Source organism: Pantherophis guttatus, chromosome 1, assembly GCF_059756535.1.
Source record: "Pantherophis guttatus breed Tessera chromosome 1, ASM5975653v1, whole genome shotgun sequence".
Classification (NCBI taxonomy): Eukaryota; Metazoa; Chordata; class Lepidosauria; order Squamata; family Colubridae; genus Pantherophis; species Pantherophis guttatus.
The window spans coordinates 319,644,457-319,663,797 of NC_142063.1; the positions used below are offsets into that span (position 1 = coordinate 319,644,457).

General features: G+C 38.8%; 1 protein-coding gene across 9 annotated transcripts in view; it reads right to left on the minus strand.

Annotated features, from left to right (window-relative positions):
• Positions 1-19,341, minus strand: part of HMBOX1 (homeobox containing 1) — a 131,908-nt gene that overhangs the window by 26,526 nt on the left and 86,041 nt on the right. For all 9 annotated transcript variants that reach the window (XM_034421289.3, XM_087883314.1, XM_034421294.3 and 6 more), the window contains 2 exons: positions 18,626-18,711; positions 9,348-9,458 (listed from right to left, as the gene is read on the minus strand). In XM_034421289.3, coding sequence (XP_034277180.1) covers positions 9,348-9,458; positions 18,626-18,711 — 197 coding nt within the window. The remainder of the gene's footprint in view (positions 1-9,347; positions 9,459-18,625; positions 18,712-19,341) is intronic.

The following is a 19,341-nucleotide window of genomic DNA, read 5'->3' on the forward strand; positions in this document are numbered from 1 at the left end:
GAGAGTAGATTTCTGTAGCGTTTAGCTTCTAGATAACAGACACAAATAATTCTATGAGACAAGCATTTTAAAGATGCTTCTTAGTTAAAAAGGAAGACAAAAAAAAATCTATACATTTTCTTCGGCAATATTTCTGGTTCCATGTAAATCACTTATTATTGACAGGCCTGCTTTCTGAACACACAACACGTTTTCCCTGCTCTGCAGTTCCTCCTCTTAAGTATTAGAAATGGCCATGCAAAAGAGCAGCACAGCCAAGAGATTAGATCACTTGGCTACAACCCTGAAAGCTTTGCTACTTCAAAGCCTACTTTTAATTCAGTACGTGATGATTCTGTCATCCCACTCCTTGTAAAAGGAAAAACACGCCTACCTGGTAGAACTAAAACCCACTTTATAAGAAAAGAGTTAGGGATATTTGGCAGCCACCACACTGCTTGTATACAGCTAGTTGCTGCAGCTCTGCTGGAACACACATTCACAGTTCACTTCCTTTCGCCTGCACCATTTTCTAGGAACAAAGACCCAGTCATATCTGGGTTCATCACCAACTTCCTTTTTCTTCCAACTTCTGTTTTAGCATTGTTATAGTTTTCTGTTCTTTTCTTCCTCTATTCTCCTTGGCTTCTTCCACCAACAATTTTCATGGGTCACTCTTCGCATGAAAGGGCTGGCCTGCAACTTGGAACTACTCTTGGACTCTTAGCCCTTGCTAGAAAAGGAAGAACAGGAAAAGTGAGAGGAACCTTTGCTTAGCTGAGGTTGGTGTCCAGTTTCATATCTATTTGGACCCCTTGGTGAGATTGTTGTAACACTCTCTTCATGGTGCTGCTGTTGAAAATGATTCAAAAGACAGAGGGGATAAAAATACAGTAGCCAAGTTACTGGCAAGTGAGAGTTGCAATATAAAATTTATACTTATTTTTTAGTTGCTGTTTTGGTTGCCAACTGGTTTCTAATCCAATTCTGTTTTTAACCTCTAAACCCCTGTAAAGGGGTTCTATCATTCATTTTCTCCAAATGAAACCTGCCTGATGTATGTATCCATGTAGGACAGGGGTATCAAACTCGATTTCTTTGAGGGTTGTGTTTGACCTCGGGGTTTGGCCAGGATGGGCATGGCCAGCTTGACGTCACTCGTGTCAGGGGTGCCTGTGGTGGCCTGAGCGCTCTGCCAGCGAAAACGGGCTCCCGAGCTCCTTTTTTGGCTGTGACAGCCTCCTGCAACCCTCTGCCAGTGAAAAAAGAGCACGGGAGAACCGGACGTGGCCCTTTCAAGCTCCATTTTCGTTGGCAGAGGTACCACAGGCCAGTCCTTCACTGTTTCCAGGGTGGCCCCAGGGGCCAGATCTGGCCCCTGAGCCTTGAGTTTGACAGTCCTGATGTAGAAAGAGAAACTTAAGATCCTTTTTCTGAAAACAAGTGAACTCATCTCACAAAGGGCAATAGCACTTAGACTTATATGTTGCTTTATAGTGCGTTACAGCCCTCTCTAAGCGGATTACAAGAGTCAACATATTGCCCCCAACAATCTGGATCTTCATTTTACTAACCTCGGAAGGATGGAAGGTGGAATCAACCTTGAGCTAGTAAGAATCGAACTGCAGGCAGCTGGCAGTCAGCAGAAGTAGCCTGCATTCTAACCTCTGCGCCACTATGGCTCATTGAGAATGATGACTAGAGAGTAGTGTTTTCTATTAAGACCTTATTATGGAACAACCTGCTCCCAAATATGCACCTAGCGCCCTCCTATTTGCCTACAGGAAGTTGGTTGAATCTGTCTTTTTGAATGATTTTAAGGGGCTGAGTTGGATTGCTGATTGTATAAACATTCATTGGTATTTGTATACTTTGTTTGGATAGTTTGAATTTTATGGAAACTGTTAGGATTCATTTTTTTGGTAAAAATATTTGTAACAAACAAGCAAATACGTAACAGAATTGTGGCATTTTAGTTTAGAAAGCAGACAAACCTATGGATGTTAGAGGAATGAACAAAAATTACAAGGTGGATTTGCAACAAAATATTCTAATGTGGATTCCAGCAAATCCACTACTTTCCAAGCTTTCCCAATTTCTTTCTCTCTACCACCAAATTTATCTATTGTCCCATAGATATTAAATAAACCCAGTTTTCATAGTACTGTCTACTGAAGTACCCGACCCCACCTCCTTTTTTTTTTTTTTTTGTATTGCTACAATTGTCACGCTGCTTTGGGTTTGCTAGTAGTATAAACTTTTAGTTGAGGCTTCTTTGAAACAGTGGTGGTTCCAAAGTTTGGAATTAAATGGGAACAAGTGAAGTCCCTGGCAAAATGTCAAGTCAAATCTGAAATTATAAGACTTGCAGCTGTGTTTCAATCATGAATCCATTTCTTAGAAAAGAATTTGTAACTATACCTGTTATAAATGTGAACTGATATGAAGGTAGTCCCTAAACTTTCTAAGAATTCTATGGGTTCTTCATGTGCTAATTTCTTTAGTGACTATTCTATTTAGAATAGGTTTGCTCCTTTCTATTTCTATAGAGTGCTGTTGATTATGTTATCTCATTCACTCTTTCAAGCCAGACTTCAGCTGTTGATAGTGCCAAGAAGATTCTTCCGCAAAGTATATATTTTGTTCCCTCCCTTCCTTCTGCATTCTCTTCTACCATTTGTGAATAGTATCTCGTTCCTCCCTAAAATACTAGTACTATTTGGTGCTTCTCCATATTGATTGTGGGAGAATGAAAAATAAAAGTTCTGTTTAGAACCTTTTATTACAACATGCCTTGGATCTTAAGCATACATGTTCTCTGGCATATCCTGAAATTCTTCTAAAAACCAATGCCCGTGTACTCTTAATGGGTGCTTCTGGAAGTTCCTTGGCAGTCCAACAGAAATCTGGCAGTCTAAAGGAAGAGAAAGAGATGCATCCACAATAATGATGGTCCACATCAACCCAAGTCTTTGTATCCTCCCTATGTATATTTCTATATTTCCCATAAAAATAATGCTGAACGGGAACTGTGTAAGTTATAGTCCAACACACTTAGAAGCAGCGATATCTTGGGGAAACATGCATTTCAAACTGGGGTCATCCCTTTATTTACTTATTAAATTTATATGCTACCCATCTCACTCTGCAAAGTGACCCTGGCCAGCTTTTAGGCTGATTAGTGGTATTCTCAGGATAGACCAATTGTTAGTTGTGAAGTCGTGTCCGACACATCGCGAACCCCAATGTTCCTCCAGGCCTTTCGGATAGACCAAATATAAATATAAATTAAAAGAGACACACAGAATCTCTTTGTTGGCTCATTGTCCTTCCCCTGATACCCCATTCCCTATTTTCCCTCTTTTCCTCCTTTAGAAACTCATTGCATTTCCTAGAAGGGACTAGAAGGAATGTTGAAGTTAACTTATTAGAACCCATTCCTGAAACCCAGGGGGAGGGTGGAAAAATGATCCACAAAATTTGAAGAGGAAAATCACAGGGAACGGGACTTTTAAAACGTTTGTTTAAATGGGTTTGATGGGACAGTGGGAGTGGGAGGGAGTCTTTCTGTTTTCAGTGTTAGCTTGGCCCTTAGAAATAGTAGGCCAGACAGGGTCAATCACTTGCAAGCCTTGTTAAAGCAGTAACAAGCTGAGCAAATTTCTTTCTTATGGAAGAGGAATGTCTTCTCCTCCCCTTTCAGAGAACAAAGCCATACATGTTAAAGCAAGGAGAATATGGGATAAAACCCAAGGAGAAAAAGCTCCAGCATTTTTGCTTTAAAAATGCAGACAGCTATGCCTGGACTACAAGCCAAAGCCATCACATCTCTATGTCTGCTTAAATTGGTGACGACCTGGCGAAAGAGACGGAAAGTGCTGCCAAGGTTATGCACTCATCGACTCATAGAGGCTGCCCGGCTACCTATTTGCCAATAAGACTAATCAAGCCAGACCAAATGAATTAACATACTGGATGTCAAAACAAGGGTACCGCAATATCTGTCAGAGTGGCTTAAAAGTCTACCTTTGTAGCAGTACTCAAGTCTGAATCCAAATTTCTCAAAAAATGTACACATTTTTCAAATGGAAAGATACATAAAGGACTTTACTATTTGTTCAGCTGTCTATAGACTATGTTTCCTTTTGCTGTCCTAAAGTTTATAATGATAAAAGAATTATCAACCTGGTGCTATACATTGGTCAAAGAAGGGACTTATACAGGAAGTCCTCGACTTACAACAGTTCCTTTAGTGGCTGTTCAAAGTTACAACGGCATTAAAAAAAGCGACTTATGACCGTTTTTCACTCTTACGACCTTTCCTCATGGTCATGTGATCAAAATTCAGATGCTTGCAAACTGGTTCCTATTTATGACAGTTGCTGTGTCCCCCAAAATCATGTGATCACCTTTTGCGATCTTCTGGCAAAGTCATTGCAGTAGCCAGATTCACTTAATGACCGGGTTACTAAATTAACAACTGCAGTGATTCACTTAACAACTGAGGCAAGAAAGGTCGTAAAATGGGGCAAAATTCACTTAACAAATGTCTCATTTAACAACATAAATTTTGGGCTCAACTGGGGTCATAAGTTGAGGATTACCCTTATAAGTAATTTTGCAACCAAAAGCTAATAGCTATGCTTTGGGATTTTTTTCTCCCTCATCCCTATCAATTCTTTTTCTTTTTGCATACTTTTTTAAAGTTGTAAACATGAGTGCTCGGTCTTTCTTAATTATGCCTGTTTGATAGATGGCTGTCATTTGTGGTTACTTATCTAATATATAAGTGAAACTCAAATGTCCAGAGATTCTACGCTGTATTTTTGCACAAAAATGATATGCCACATGAAAAAGTCCATAATGTTCATGAGATGCCTACCAAGAGAGAAAGTAAAGACAATTTGCAACAACTTAACCAAAATTTAATCTAGCAAGGTAACCTCATATACATACAGACAGGAACTAAGCGACAGACTTCAACCAAAATAATATTAACAATGACAGCAATACCTCCAAGCTGGAGCAATTTAATTCTTGAAGTTTTGAGAATGAAGCAATTATTTGGCAAACTCTCCATATTCATACCTATCCTGCTATTCTCATGTATAAGTACCATTATACAAAGCAGGGGTTGGTTCTAAATTTTTTTACTACTGGTTCTGTGGGCATGGCTTATTTGTGGGCATGACTTGGTGGGGGGTAATGTGACTGGGTGGGCATGGCCAACTTTTTTTTTTTTTTTTACTTTTAAAAGCATTTTTCTACAACCTTTAAAATGCTTTAAAATGCTTTTAAAAGCCTCTGACGATCGGGCAACTCAGCTGGGATTGCCAGAAGCTTTTAAAGGCATTTTTCTTTCTACAACCTCTTCGGCCGAAGAGGTTGTAGAAAAAAATGCTTTTAAAAGTAAAAAAAAAAAAAAAAAGATCCTCTGATGAGGTGGGTGGGGTAAGCGAGCGGCGACCGGGCTGGGGACTGGTTCAGGGGCATGGCCAGCCAATGTTATTACTGGTTCTCCGATCTACTACAGATTTTTACTACCGGTTCTTGCGAACCGGTGAGAACCGGGATCAACGCAATACTGATACAAAGTGCAGAAGAAGTTAAGAAATAGCATGTCAAAGAAATAAAGGCATGAAATAAGAAAATTAATCTAATTAATATCAAAACCTTTCACTATATTCCTGTTTCTTGAAACTTGTCCCAAAGGTACGTTTTCAAAAGGCAACTGGACTTTGTTTTTCCTTGAAGATGTTTCGCTTCTCATCCAAGAAGCTTCTTGGGTTCTTTCAGGTATTTCCTGAAAATCATTCTTATTTTCACCACAACGGGAAACTGCTTCAAACATTGCTTTTTGTCTTGAAACTTCTCACTTCTCTTATCAATTCCATCTCATCGTGACTTTCCCAGTTTGTCCATTCCTCTTAACCTATTTACTCATCTGTTAGGTATTTGTTTTGTGATTTGATCCTGATTCATTTCATATTTCAATCCATTTCTTTTCACCCTGATGACTCACTTTCATATTCAATCCATATTCATTCGGCACTTACCGTATTTGTTCTTGACCTTATCCTCCTGTTTTACCACACACGTTTTTAAGTAACCATTCCCATTACATTTGATTTACTTTTATGTTTCTTCTGATATATCCAACTCTTACTTCCATGTAACAAAATGAGCAGAAGCAAGCTCTCATACACAGCAATTTTTTACTTCTTTCAACATTCATTTCACTCAATAAAATGCATGCTACCTATGGGTGAAATGCTCCCGGTTCAGAACGGATTGCCCGATCTGGTAGCGATGGCGGCGGGTAGTTCGGAGAACAGGTAGCAAAAATCCCTGTACGCCCCCCCATGCCCAGCTGAGCCGCGTGATCATCAGAGGCTGTTTTTTAACTTTTAAAAGCATTTTTTCTACAACCTCTTCGGGCGAAGAGGTTGTAGGAAAAAAAATGCTTTTAAAAGCCTCTGACGATCCCAGCTGAGTGGTCTGATCGTCAGAGGCTTTTAAAAGCATTTTTTTCTCTTCGGCTGAACCTCTTCTACAAGAGGTTGTAGAAAAAATGCTTTTAAAAGTAAAAAAAAAAAGTTAGCCATGCCCACCCAATCACATTATCCCCACCCACCCACCAAGCCACGCCCACAGAACCGGTACTAACAAATTTTACATTTCACCACTGATGCTACCCACTCTTTTTCTGCCAGGATTTTCATGCCTTAGAACAGTGATGGCGAACCTTTTTGGCACCGAGTGCCCAAACTGGAACACGTGTGTGCGCGTGTATGTACACACGTGCACCGGAGTGCCGGAAATCAGAAGAGCAGCTGGTTTCCTAACCCTAACCCAGAGCTGGTGCCCACACGTGCCATAGGTTCACTATCATGGCCTTAGAATCTCCGTTCATTTCCCATCTTTCATAAATACTTTACCAAAAAATGCAGCTTCACCTACTGGCGCTAGTTTTTAAACAGTTAATGTACTTTGCAACTGTTCCCTTAATTTTCTTTATCAAATGCAACTACCCTAGTGTTTGTTATACTAATTTTTAGTTCCTATCCTTTGTTGCATCATAAAAATAACAGTCACTGAAAATCCTAGTATTTCCTATACTATGTAACTATTACCAACACAGAGATTCCTACTGTCACCTGCACCCATCTTATGAGGAGATATAATGCATCCTACTTTTCTATTGCAAGAACATTAGTTGAGAGAGGAAAAAGATAGGCACATAGACATTAACAACAGCTATAAACTATGCAAAAGAGACAAATCAACCAGCCCAAAAGAAAACAAAAAGACTCCAGCACCTCTCCACCCATAATCAGCAACCAGATCAGCATAAATTAACTCCAAGGTTAACCTCCAACCAGGGGTGTCAAACTCGCATCCTTGCATCATTGTCACATGGCATACCGTGACCTTTTTCCCCTTCGCTAAACCGGGGGTGGGTATGGCCAGGGTGTGATGCATCCGGTCCCCGGACCACAAGTTTGACAACCCTGCCTCAGACCAACAATCAAGTAAAAAATACCCTATTCAAGGAACTGTCAAAGAGCCATCAGTAAACAGCCCAACCAAAGAATCTCTAAGACCATCCCCTACCCACACAGACAGGCAAGTCACCAGAACATAAACTGACAGCAAACAGCACTCCTTACTAGCACTGATGGTATTACCTAGTCTGCAAGAAAACAAGCAAGCTCAGAGAGCACCAAGGACCATTATTTCAACCCTGAGCTACAAACATTCACCTTTATTGGAAGAAAATCATGCAACTGCAGAAAAATCACCATAAATCTTATTAAGGAATGCACATAGAAACGATGGCATTAAATTACAATCCCCTCCCCAAAGCTTTGTTTGGCTCTGTTTTTTGAGGTTTGAAAGCCAAGAATAAAAAGGGAATCTCAAGGCAAGAGGAATTTCTTTTCTGAAATATTAGGCAGATGAAGTCTCACTGAAGTTTCATTTCCTTCATTTGAAAGCCATCCAATAATCTATACTGCTTTGTACCTTCACAGGTTTTTGTCCAGCATCTTCTTCAGACACTCTAATGAAGAATGGGGTGCTCTCTTCCGAAGCTCTCTTTCTATCACTGAAGAGTTCATGTTGTCAGAAGTTGTTTTATTTGTTAGGTTTAAATAGAAGCTGCATGGCCACCTGGCAGGGTATCTCAATAATAGATTTCTTGCATCTGTGAAGGTTGAACTAACTATATGACCGTTGAGATCCTTTCCAAATTTCATTTCAATTCTGAGTTATTTATATTTTAGGACATTCATCTCTCTCCTTGCTCTACACCAAGAAGGAAAATTACAACCTGGATAGATTACATGCATGTGGCCTTTCCAAAAGAGCTATGAAAGAAATCTTAATTTAAACTATATAATAATCGATACTCTGGACAGGACATGATAGCTTTATAAATATTTTTAAGTTATCCGCAGGACTGCCACTTCCTGAGGATATATGCCCATCCCACCAGTGCAGATATAATACTCCAGGTCCTTTCTCTTAAACATTGTCACCTTGTGGGTCCTTGGAAAGGTAGTTTTCCATTGCACCTGCCCTATAAAGATCCTCCCACTGGAGATCTGACAGGATGACACCCTTTTATCCTTCTGGACAGCAGTCAACACAAAGATTTTCCTCTAGGTGCTCAGATAAGGTAAAACAATAATGGAAGAATTGATGGGTTGCATCAGGAATATGTGATTGTAGTGCCAGGTTTTTCCTAGTTTTTGTTTCAGCTATATATTTTGTTTGAATGGTTGCACTGTAAGCTGTCCAGAGATTGGTTTTAAGATGGGCAGATATACAAATGTTTTGAACAAATGAATGTCCCTGGCTATTCTTCCTCCTTCCTTAAAAACGGCTATGTTCTTGAAGAAGAAGGCTACTTAGTTTAGTCAGCAGGCCACTCAGCTACCACTAATCAAGTATGTGAGCTAAAACAGAAAGTGGTGAGAAAATTCACAATTGCTTAAGTTTCTGTAACCTGGTCTCCTCTACATGTGTGGCAATTTACTGGAAGTTCTTTAAATTTCTAGCCAACATGTCTTTTGGTCGTCATTGTGGGATTTGTAGCCCAACATACCTGGAGAGCACAAAGTTGGGGGAAAATTTTCTTAGCCTAATTAAAATAATAACCCCAATTATAGTCAACCCTATTTGCAAAGTGCCTCAGCTGCCACTTTCAAATAATGATCTTTGACAGGCTGTGATTGGGGAGAGAGTGTGGGGAGAGTGTGTGTTCTCTGCTGGTTAAAGCATGGAGCCAACAACAATCACAGCCCTGTGACAAAAGGCGTAGTTTAGAAGAAACAGCCAGAATATCTTAACTTGATTTTGTTTACCTGGATTTGATTTCTCAAGCTGGTACCATCGGTAAAAGGCCCTTTTCTTTTGTTCACTCAGGTCTGATCCCTGCTGCAACAGCCAGTGGGAGATCCGACTCTGACTGATGCCTGCATGGGAGACAAAGAGAAACAAGGGAGAAACAACCATCAGATATCTCCTTCACTCCACACAGCCAACTTTGTTCTTTAAATAGCAAAGCGCTACCTATGCACGGAGGCTTTAAGCTGCTTGCAAAGAATCTGAACAAGGCTCAGTGAACCTGTCATTTGGCCTGTAGTATGAATTTCTGAAAATACCTTTTGATTTGATGAAATAAAAGCTCAAGTTTCCAACATAAAAAGGGAAGGAAGTAAAGTCTAAAGACGACTCAGAAAATGGAAAACAACTTTGAACACTGTAGAAGGGACAACGGTCAAGAAATATGGCTTCAGAGCAGCTAGCCCTCATTGAGAAAGTAGAGTTGTCCCCTCTATCCATCAGGGATTTACAAAACAAGCTAAGCAATTGGTAAGCCACCAAGTTCTTTATCGTGTTTTTGTCTCCCATATGCCACCAATTGAACAATACACTTTTTTTTATCTGTCATGTTAATGTTTTTCAATCTCATCTCTCTAAAAGTCTTGTGCTTGAAAGCTCAACTCTTTTATATCAATTGCCATTTTTAAGATCTGCTGACAAAACATTATCTAGCATGAGTTAAAAACAATAATGGAATAAGGCCTTATTTTCTGAAGCTGCTCCCATATCTTTGGAGCCCTTCTCTCAAGGGCTTGTTAAAACACACACTTGTGCATTTCTTATAAGTTATTTAAAGCATTTCCTGTACAGGGTGGTTTCAAGCGGGTATGGCCTGCAATTTTTGTCCAATATATCTTCTCAATTTTTTTTATGGAAGATGCATTTGTTGCAACACAACAGACTAGAAACATGAACTGCAAGTCTATATAGCCTCATCCACGACTTTACCACTATGTTTAGCAAGATGCATTCTTGGCAAAGTGTATTTAAAAGTGCAGCCTAAATCATGTTTATTGCCATACTTGTGAAAGAACTGCTCAAAAGAATGCTATCACATCTGCCTCTTCGTGGTTTCAAATCTTCCTTTGCCCCTGCCTTTTTTTCTTAATGCCACTAGCTGATCACTCTGATGTCACAGAACCTTTGGACATCACAACCAGCTTGTCTGTCCTTGGTTTAGTGTTATTGATGTTGCAGAGGTCATACATCTTAACCTCGGGAATTCCTGTATTTTGGAATCTTTAATGCAGAGAAAGGTATAAGCTTTGCATCAAAGGATCATTCCTTTGATTCTCTAGTTCATATAGCAAAAAATGTCCCCTACCTCTGTCAGAGGTCCTGCTTACCATTACCTGTTCTCATTACCTGACTTTAAAAAAATGCTGAGGAAATTCTAACTAGAAAAGCAGAATTAAAATGTTTAAAGGAATGTAAATAAAAGATTGCATTTGCATGATGTGGAATAAGGCAACCCTTATATCTTCCTGTGGTTATAACACTTCCATGCTGAAGTCTACGGACATGCTTATGCATGCCTCTCAACCTATTCTAGTGCATAACGGGCTTTTATAAAGCAACCTGAAACTGCAGATAGAAATGATTATACTTCTCAGTTATCGTGGTTAGATTGCACTCTCCCCTTTCAATCAGTAATCTCACGGTTTTGCTGTCTATGGGGAAGAATACACACACGGTACATTACAAAAACGCCAGCCTTTTTTTTTTTTAATATAAAAAGCTTTGAGCTCTTAAGTTGAAGAGACCTAATTTTCAAATGACATTATTGTGATTAATTGCTCCGACTGCTTGCAAAGATAGGGAACAGTGTAGTGAAAGGAGGAGGAAGAGGGAGTTCAAGATATCAGCTTAGAGGACATTATGAACACGTCCACCAGGAAATGGAATGACTCATTCAGCTGTTCATTTTGCACTGGTCAGAATGAGCAAAGCAGGCACATGGAACACCAGAGAGTGAAGGGCAATCAGCCATTATTTAGCACTGGCTTGGTCCAAAATGCAGGGAGAGAAACAGTCAAACAGCCCCTTTCCCTCACACACAAAGAAGGTGGTGATATTTTCCTAGCTGCTGAATTTATGCATTTTGTAGTGGGGGGGGGAGAGGGAACTGAGAAACATATAAGGGTTGGCATATGTGACTACATCTCAGCATATTTTCAAAGAGAGAGAGTATAGTCAGTTTAACAGAACTCTACCACAATGTACCATCTTTCAGCGCTACATTTCCCATAATAAATAGACCACACATCTGGAGGGGAAGTTCCTTTAGTCACTCAACCCCCTCCATCTTGAGACTGAATTGGGAGAGCGCTTTTGATAATGAACAGGGTTAAATGTTTTATAAAATTCACATTTGAGGAGACCTTTTCCTTTAAAGCATATTTCAATGTTCATTTTAAATTTTACTTTCCTATCAATTTTAAAATAGTAATTTAAAATATCCCTTTTGCACATAATTCTTTTTGGCACTGATTACACTGAATTCCTGTAAAGGAGCCTCTAATTCTATCTCCCACTTTCCGCTCCCAACATATGCTATTCTCCAATCTGACCTTTAGAGGGAGCAAGCACTAAAGAAAGAGCTGAACCATGACTGAGTGTTCTGTGCAAGCTATTCTTAGCTGTTCATATTGTCATTTGCCTTATCTGTATATTAATAACACCATGCCCAGCCTGCCACTGTCTTGTTTATCTCATTATGAAAACCCAAAAATATAGTTTCTAAAAAGAATAACAAACAGGCAAACAAAGCTTCCACATTAGCAGTTCTATGTAGGATTTCTTCTACATAGGACCCCTTTAGACAGTAATCATACAATTGTTTTTAATATGACAAGCAATAACAACTTTATCCCTTTTTATTTTAGATGTATTTTTATTTGATGGCTTTGGGGGCTTTTTTCTCTGCATCTCCTACTTTTAATCCTTCCAGGAAAGTCATCAATAAGAACAGGAATGTCTCTTTATATTTTGAATGAAAGTCCTAATCAACAAGTAGGTACAATTCATCCAGAATATTCAGTCTAGTTTGCTGACATGCTTGGCACCCATGTTGGCATCCCTAGGTGTCTACTAACCCTCAGCATCCTCCCTCCTCCCAAGACAGATGTTACTCCTCAAACTTCCTTTGAAACCTTTCTCTTATATTTTGCTGAACCTGGGGAGAGTAGGATCAGGAATAGGGAGAAAGAAGATTTTAAGACTTCCAGTGCTAAAAGTCAGGATGGAGATAGGGAAACTATATGGAAAGGAAATGGTGGGAAAGGGGAACAGTTGGATAGTATTCTGGCAGAGGAGAGAGAGTGAAAGAGTAGAAAGAAGAGCTGAAAAGAGTAGAAGAGCCATAGAAAAAGAAAGCAGAGAATAAAGATCTCAGCAGAGACAATTTGCTGAGGATGTGTCCTCACACAGAAATTCCATATTGCCACCAGTCTGATGTCAGAGCAGCCCAAGACTGTTTTCCCTTTTATGCTAGCTCCAGCCCCTCCTGAACAATTCATGACCCATGGAAGAGAGTCAACAGTGTCAACAATAATATGTAAGTCAACATATATTGAGCTCCAATTGGCCTTTTGCAGAACTGACTCATTAGATGTGGCTGCTGAATTCCTCACCTTTGTGGCCATTTGTATATTGGCTGCTTAAAAGACCGGACACTTCTTTAAGGGAGCTATTTTCTTCCATTTCTTAAGGTTTTGGATAGGGGAAAGAGTAACCTTGTGGAGGCTGGTATTTCCATTGCAAAGGAAAATAAGAATTGCAGCAAAATTTTCTTAACAGCTTCCCTATAACCTATGCTACTTTTGACTAGCAGGCAGTGACAATATGTAGCATTAAACAATTGTAATCAAGGAGAGACAATAGAGGACAACTAAGTTCTTTTCCCTTCCTCTACTGAAAGAGTTCAGATGGCCCAGTGGTAGCTTGGCAAGCAGTCCTTCTTCCCGATATTGAGTCTCAGCTAGAAGACAGAACTATCCTCCATCACGGTATTCATGAGCAATGACAGGATGGCCTCAGCAGTGCCTGAGGACACCTTGCTGGTAATCATGTTCATGCAGGGCTATTGAATGAAGGAACCTTTTCTGCCCCCTATAAATCTGAAGCTAAAGCAGACTTCTCCTTTTCTCAGAGTTCTTCTATGCAACAGAAAGTGGTCTAGGTTTCGTGGTTAATTTCACCCTCTCTTCCTCACTCTTTAATGGTGCGGGGAGGACGGTGAAATTGATCAGACTCAATCAGGTTTGGATGTGGAGGATTGGATGCTGAGCAAAGAGAGAATCCAGGCTTTCCCCTTGCTGATTTCTGCAAGGTAATTGCAGAAAAGAGATTTCTAAGTTCTCTCCAAGTTAACTAAGAATAAGCGTATTTTAGCAATTTGTAAAAGAGTACAGAAAAGTAGAATGGAAAAGACTGGATGAGTGGCATGGCAAGGCTTAAAATTGTGGAATGTTCCTTTAAAAAAGTTCCAGCTTATCATCTTCTTCAGAACCTGTCATTATCAGCTCTGATTCATAGCAATCACTCCCTCACATTCAGAGAACAATTGGTTGGTAACATAGGGAAGGAAGGGAAAGCATGTCAGAGAAGCCACCAGGCAAGAAATGGAAGTTCCATGGAATTGCTGAACTGGAAGATCAAGAAAAATTGTGGGAGCTACCCGGAACCTGTCAGATTTGCAAAAGAGATCCCAAGGATCATGATTTGCTGAAGAGTTTAACTGTCCATAGTACACTGTTACTTACAGAACTAAGATTTGTATCAAAAGAGTTGACAGAAGGAAAACTTTTCTCTGACCTCATCACAGAAATCATATTTTAAAATATGCAAAAGGAAACCTTGATAAGTTGGAAACATTTTGGAACAAAGTGCTTTGGACTGATAAAACAAAGATTGAACTGTTCAACTACAATCATACAAGATACACTTGGAGAAAAAGAGATGAAGCATTTAAGTCAGTGAAGAAAACTGAAGACAAAAAGAGGGTGGATATTTCACCAGTTTTGAAATGGTCTTTGCAGTCCCCACAGTTGTTTGTTATTGAAAAAGGGGAAAAAATTAGGAATATTTCTGAGTTAGAAGAGTTATGAAAGGAAGAGAGGCAAAAATTCAAAAAGCAAGTATAGAAAGGATCTTAATGACCAAAGGTAATACAGTATTTGGAAACTTGTTTTGCCAAAAGAGGCATTACAAAGCATTGGCTAAATGGGTGTCCAAGCTTCTGCAAAGCCATACACATAACTTTCTTGTGAATCTGCAGCAACTGAACATAAATAATAAATATGCATTTAAATCTGCTGAAAGATGTTGTTTTTAACTATGCCCATGTACAGGATGTGTCAGCTTCTGTTCACTTGGGTATTCACTGAAATATTAAATTTGATCAGGAATGCCTAAAAGTCTACCTTCAAGGGTTTAATAATTTGAATGTTAACAGTAAAGCCTTCACTTATGAAAACAGTCTGCTTATTATTTACTTACATGATTGGCACATAGGAAACAAGGGCACTAATTATGGCCTAACTGAACATTATCTTCTTCTGAACGGCAAGGAACATAACACTAAAAATATTCTACACACTTACATCACAAATTCAAAGAGCAAAGTATAACCAAAACAAGTTTCAACTCTCCAGAGTGAGAGTTTCAAAGATCATCTGAGTACTCTGCATTTTTGCAGAAATCACTCTGGAGATATAATGCTACATTGTGTGAAGAAAATCAGTTGCAACTAGCTGAGGTCTAGGCCATTTGCAGGCAGAGAAATACTGTTAAGCCTATTATGGGTCATTCTCTGAATCTTAGGCTGAATCCTATATGCCAGGGATGAGGGATCTATGGTCCTCCAATTGATGGTGAATAACAGCTACAGCAGGGATTATTATGAAAGATGATGGGAGAGGCAATTGACTAAGGTCTGGTGGATTATAGATTCCCTATCCTCTCTGTATATACTGTATAGATAGTCCTTGATTTATGACCACAATTGAACCCAACATTTTTCTGTTGTTAAGTGAGATATTTGTTAAGTGAGTTTTGCCCCATTTTACTATCTTTCTTGCCACAGTTGTTAAGTGAATCACTGCTGCTGATAAGTTATTAACCCGGTTGTTAAGTGAATCTGGTTTCCCCATTGACTCTGCTTGTCAGAAAGCTGCAAACAATGATCGCATGACCTTGGGACACAGCAATGGTCATAAGTATGAACCAGATGCCAAGCACCTGAATTTTGATCACATGATCACGGAAATGCTACAAAAGTTGTAACTCTGAAAAATGGACATCAGTCACCTTTTTTCAATGCCTTTGTAACTTTGAACAGTCACTAAATGAACCATTACCTCAGGTAGTCCTCAAGTTACAACTACAGTTGAAGTCAGCATTTATGTCGCTAAGTGAGACATTTGTTAAGTGAGCTTTGCTTTCTTGCAACAGTTGTTAAGTGAATCAGTGCAGTTGTGAAATTAGTAACACAGTTGTTAAGTGAATCTGGCTTCCCCATTGACTTGGCTTATCAGAAGATCGCAGAAGCTGATCACATGACCCTGAGACACTGCAATCATCATAAATATGAACCAACTGTCAAGCATCTGAATTTTGTTATCATGTGACCATGGGGAGGCTGCGAGTGTGTGAAAACTGATCATAAGTCACTTTTTAAAATGCCACTGTAATTTTGAACAATCATAAATGAACTGTTGTAAATTGAGGACTACCTGTATTCATGTGTTCATTCCCCTAACTGTGGTGGTGTTGCTTCATTTCTAAATTATCCTGGAAGCTATTGGAGAAGAACGCTAGCCAGATTTTTAACTTACTATAATATCAACTATTGTTTTCTGCCACATTTTATATGTTAATGAGAGATGTGGAAGAAATAAAAGTGAAGAAATTGGTCTAAGGGAAATCAGTAAAATCCTCTAACTAGTTTGAAAATGGAAATTTGAAATTCACAACTGTTCATAAGTAATTCTCTCTATATCAACTGCATAGAAAAGTATGCATCATATACATTATACATATGTCTACATACCTGACGCATACTTGTAAAATTATTTCTCTGTCCTACAGATATTAATCCTTAGTTCTGTAAAGTTTAAAGCATGTAATTTCTCCTTAAAATCTTCCCCACTTCCTCCAAAAATGAACAACTGGGACAATTTTTTTGGCCTCACCCACTCAGGGGGCCATAAAAGGAATGCTGATAGGCCATAGTCAATATAAGCCTAGCCATGTTAACCACTGATATTTGAAGAGTCATTCTAATAAGGTAGCAAAGAGTCCCTGACGTACAAAATTGGGATGGAATTTTGATCGCTAAGCGATGCGGTCATTAACAAGTCATCACGTGGCCAGACATGATTTTGTGACCTTTTTTACCAAAGTTGTTAAATGAAACACATGGTTATTAAGTGACTCATGTAGTTGTTAAAATGAATTTGACTTCCCCAACTGATTCTGCTTGTCGGAAGCTGGTTGGGAAGGTTGCAAATTGCGATAATGTAATCAAAAGACACTGCAACTGTCATAAATGTAAACCAGTTTGCCAAGCGCTTGAATTGCATGTGACTGCAGGGGTGATGTGATGATCATCACTTTGAAGATAGCTTGTTGATCACTTTTTCCAAGGCCATCGTAACTTTGAACCATTATTAAATGAACGGTTGTCAGCTGAGGACTACCTGAACAAATTCTAAGCTCAGAAGACAGCAACAATCTCATTCCAATCACTCCAACTACTAGTCACCAAAGCTCTCTGACTTGTTTTACAGTAGGTCAACGTTTGAACTAACCATGCAACAAAATCAAGCAAAGGCAACTAGAGACAATTCTTAGATTACATCTTCTTCTGAGATTCCTCAAAACATAAGCACTGTCAGTAGCAAAGTAAGTGATGAATTTACTAAATCAGATTACTGATCCATATAGATCAGAATTACCTACATTAATTGGGAGAGGGTTTTTTTTAGCACTACTACTTTTAAATTAGATGTACAGGAAATTGAAGTGGACTTTAAATCTAAATTTAAAACATGTACTCAACTGAGTAAGTTCCCTTATACAGAGAGTTTTCTCTCTTCTTCCTGAAGTTTTGAACTGATTGAAAATAATTGTTTCAACAGTATGTTTTTATAACTGGCTACCAATTTATTTAAAGAGTAACGGTTCTCCACTTGGAGGACTAAGTTTAAAATGTTGTATTAAAACTGAGAATATCCAGACTCCTCCAAAGTCAGGAAGCTTTCGGAGTTCATTTTGGATAGTCACTACATCAGCCTACTTTAGATAGTAATTACTGTATGGGAAAAATGGGGTGCAAGAGAAAACTGTGTATGCTAGCTTAAAATCCTAGCATAAAAGGTGGAATATAAATATAAAATTACTACATATGTCTGCACATTATATTTGTACAGCATCCTTATTATATATGAATATTACAAATCAAACAAGTCATTGGGCAAGAACACACTGGTTTAAAGACGCAACCTATGGTAGCAAAATTTAAATTAAATAGACAAATCAAATAAACTAAACTAAACTAATGATTCAAATTAAATACACAATAGTTCAAATACATTACACAATATTCACTTACATAGTATTATACAATAATATTGTTCTGGCTGAAATACAAATTCAATTTAAGGACAGACCTTGGGAATAGAACTCATTCTTAACCAGGGGACTATCTGTAAAAGGTAAGCACTGAAAAACCAAGCATGTGCGGGAGTAGTATTACCCACATAGCTTAAGTAGAAAGGTCAAATTATGGATGTAATATACCAAGTATAATTAAAAACTTTTCCAGTGTCCTGTGAACTGAGCTAATGTCTTCCTTAAATCAGCTAGTCGAAAGGATGCACTTTTCTACACTGAAACGAGATCACCATATGTGACTTTTAGAATTTTTAAAAAAGCCATTTCAAAAGCACTTGATACTCATTACAATATTATAGGGGGCAAATCCTGCTAGTATGAATCATTGAATGGAGCGGGGCTGAGGAAAAAATCAAGCAGTATTAGAGAAGTGGAATAAAAGCACTGATTCACTGAGGAAGTTTCATGACATGTATGACAATGGATATTAAATCAAAGGCATATATTATAACTACCTTGACAGATACGTACTGCAATGCAGAATGCCTCGCAATATGCTAACACCTGCACTAGCCAGCAAATGAGCAAGATGATGTAGCAACACTTTAGAATAGAAAAGGGGACATTTTCAAGCTCTTACCTGTAACCTGTGCAACAACTGCTTGAGAAATCCTCCGGTTGGCCAGGAAGGCTTTGATTTCCTCTTTTATCACGCTGCTGTCCCTCCTATCAAAATGTGTGGGGTTAGAAAAATAAAAGAGAGAGAGAGAGAGAGAGAGAGGACCAAAGTAGAATTTGAAGATGCATTTGTGGTGGATGGTGGGGAGGGGGTTGATATATTGCCCTTGCCAGCAGACATTTCTTTTAATCAGTGTCATTGGTGGATCAAAGCATACAAGGAAAATGGATGACTCGCGGTCTGTATAAATTCATGCAAGCCATATGGAATGTACAAAGTTTCATTACAGGGGATGAATAAATCTCTGCAACTAACATCTTGGGAGTGGGAGGAGAGGAAACGGCATCAGTAACAGTTTCTATCATTAAATAAGACTCCAGCAAAGAAAATATTGCTAAAAGGAGAGAAATCAGAGCAAACCACATTGATACCTAGATTTAAGAACCAGAGGGTCAGCAACCAGACTGAAGCAAATTGCCACAATTATTAAAGCAGAGGTTATTTTGTTTTGTTTTTTATTTATTACATCTATTAGAAGTGGGACAATTTGAATGTTTCTGGTGATTCATATAGAATGATTCTATCTCATCTTCTTTATTTTGGTGTGGAGATCTGTGGTACTGCAATTAGTATCCTCCTATAACCAACCCACAGTGAACAGTCACTGTGAAATTCAT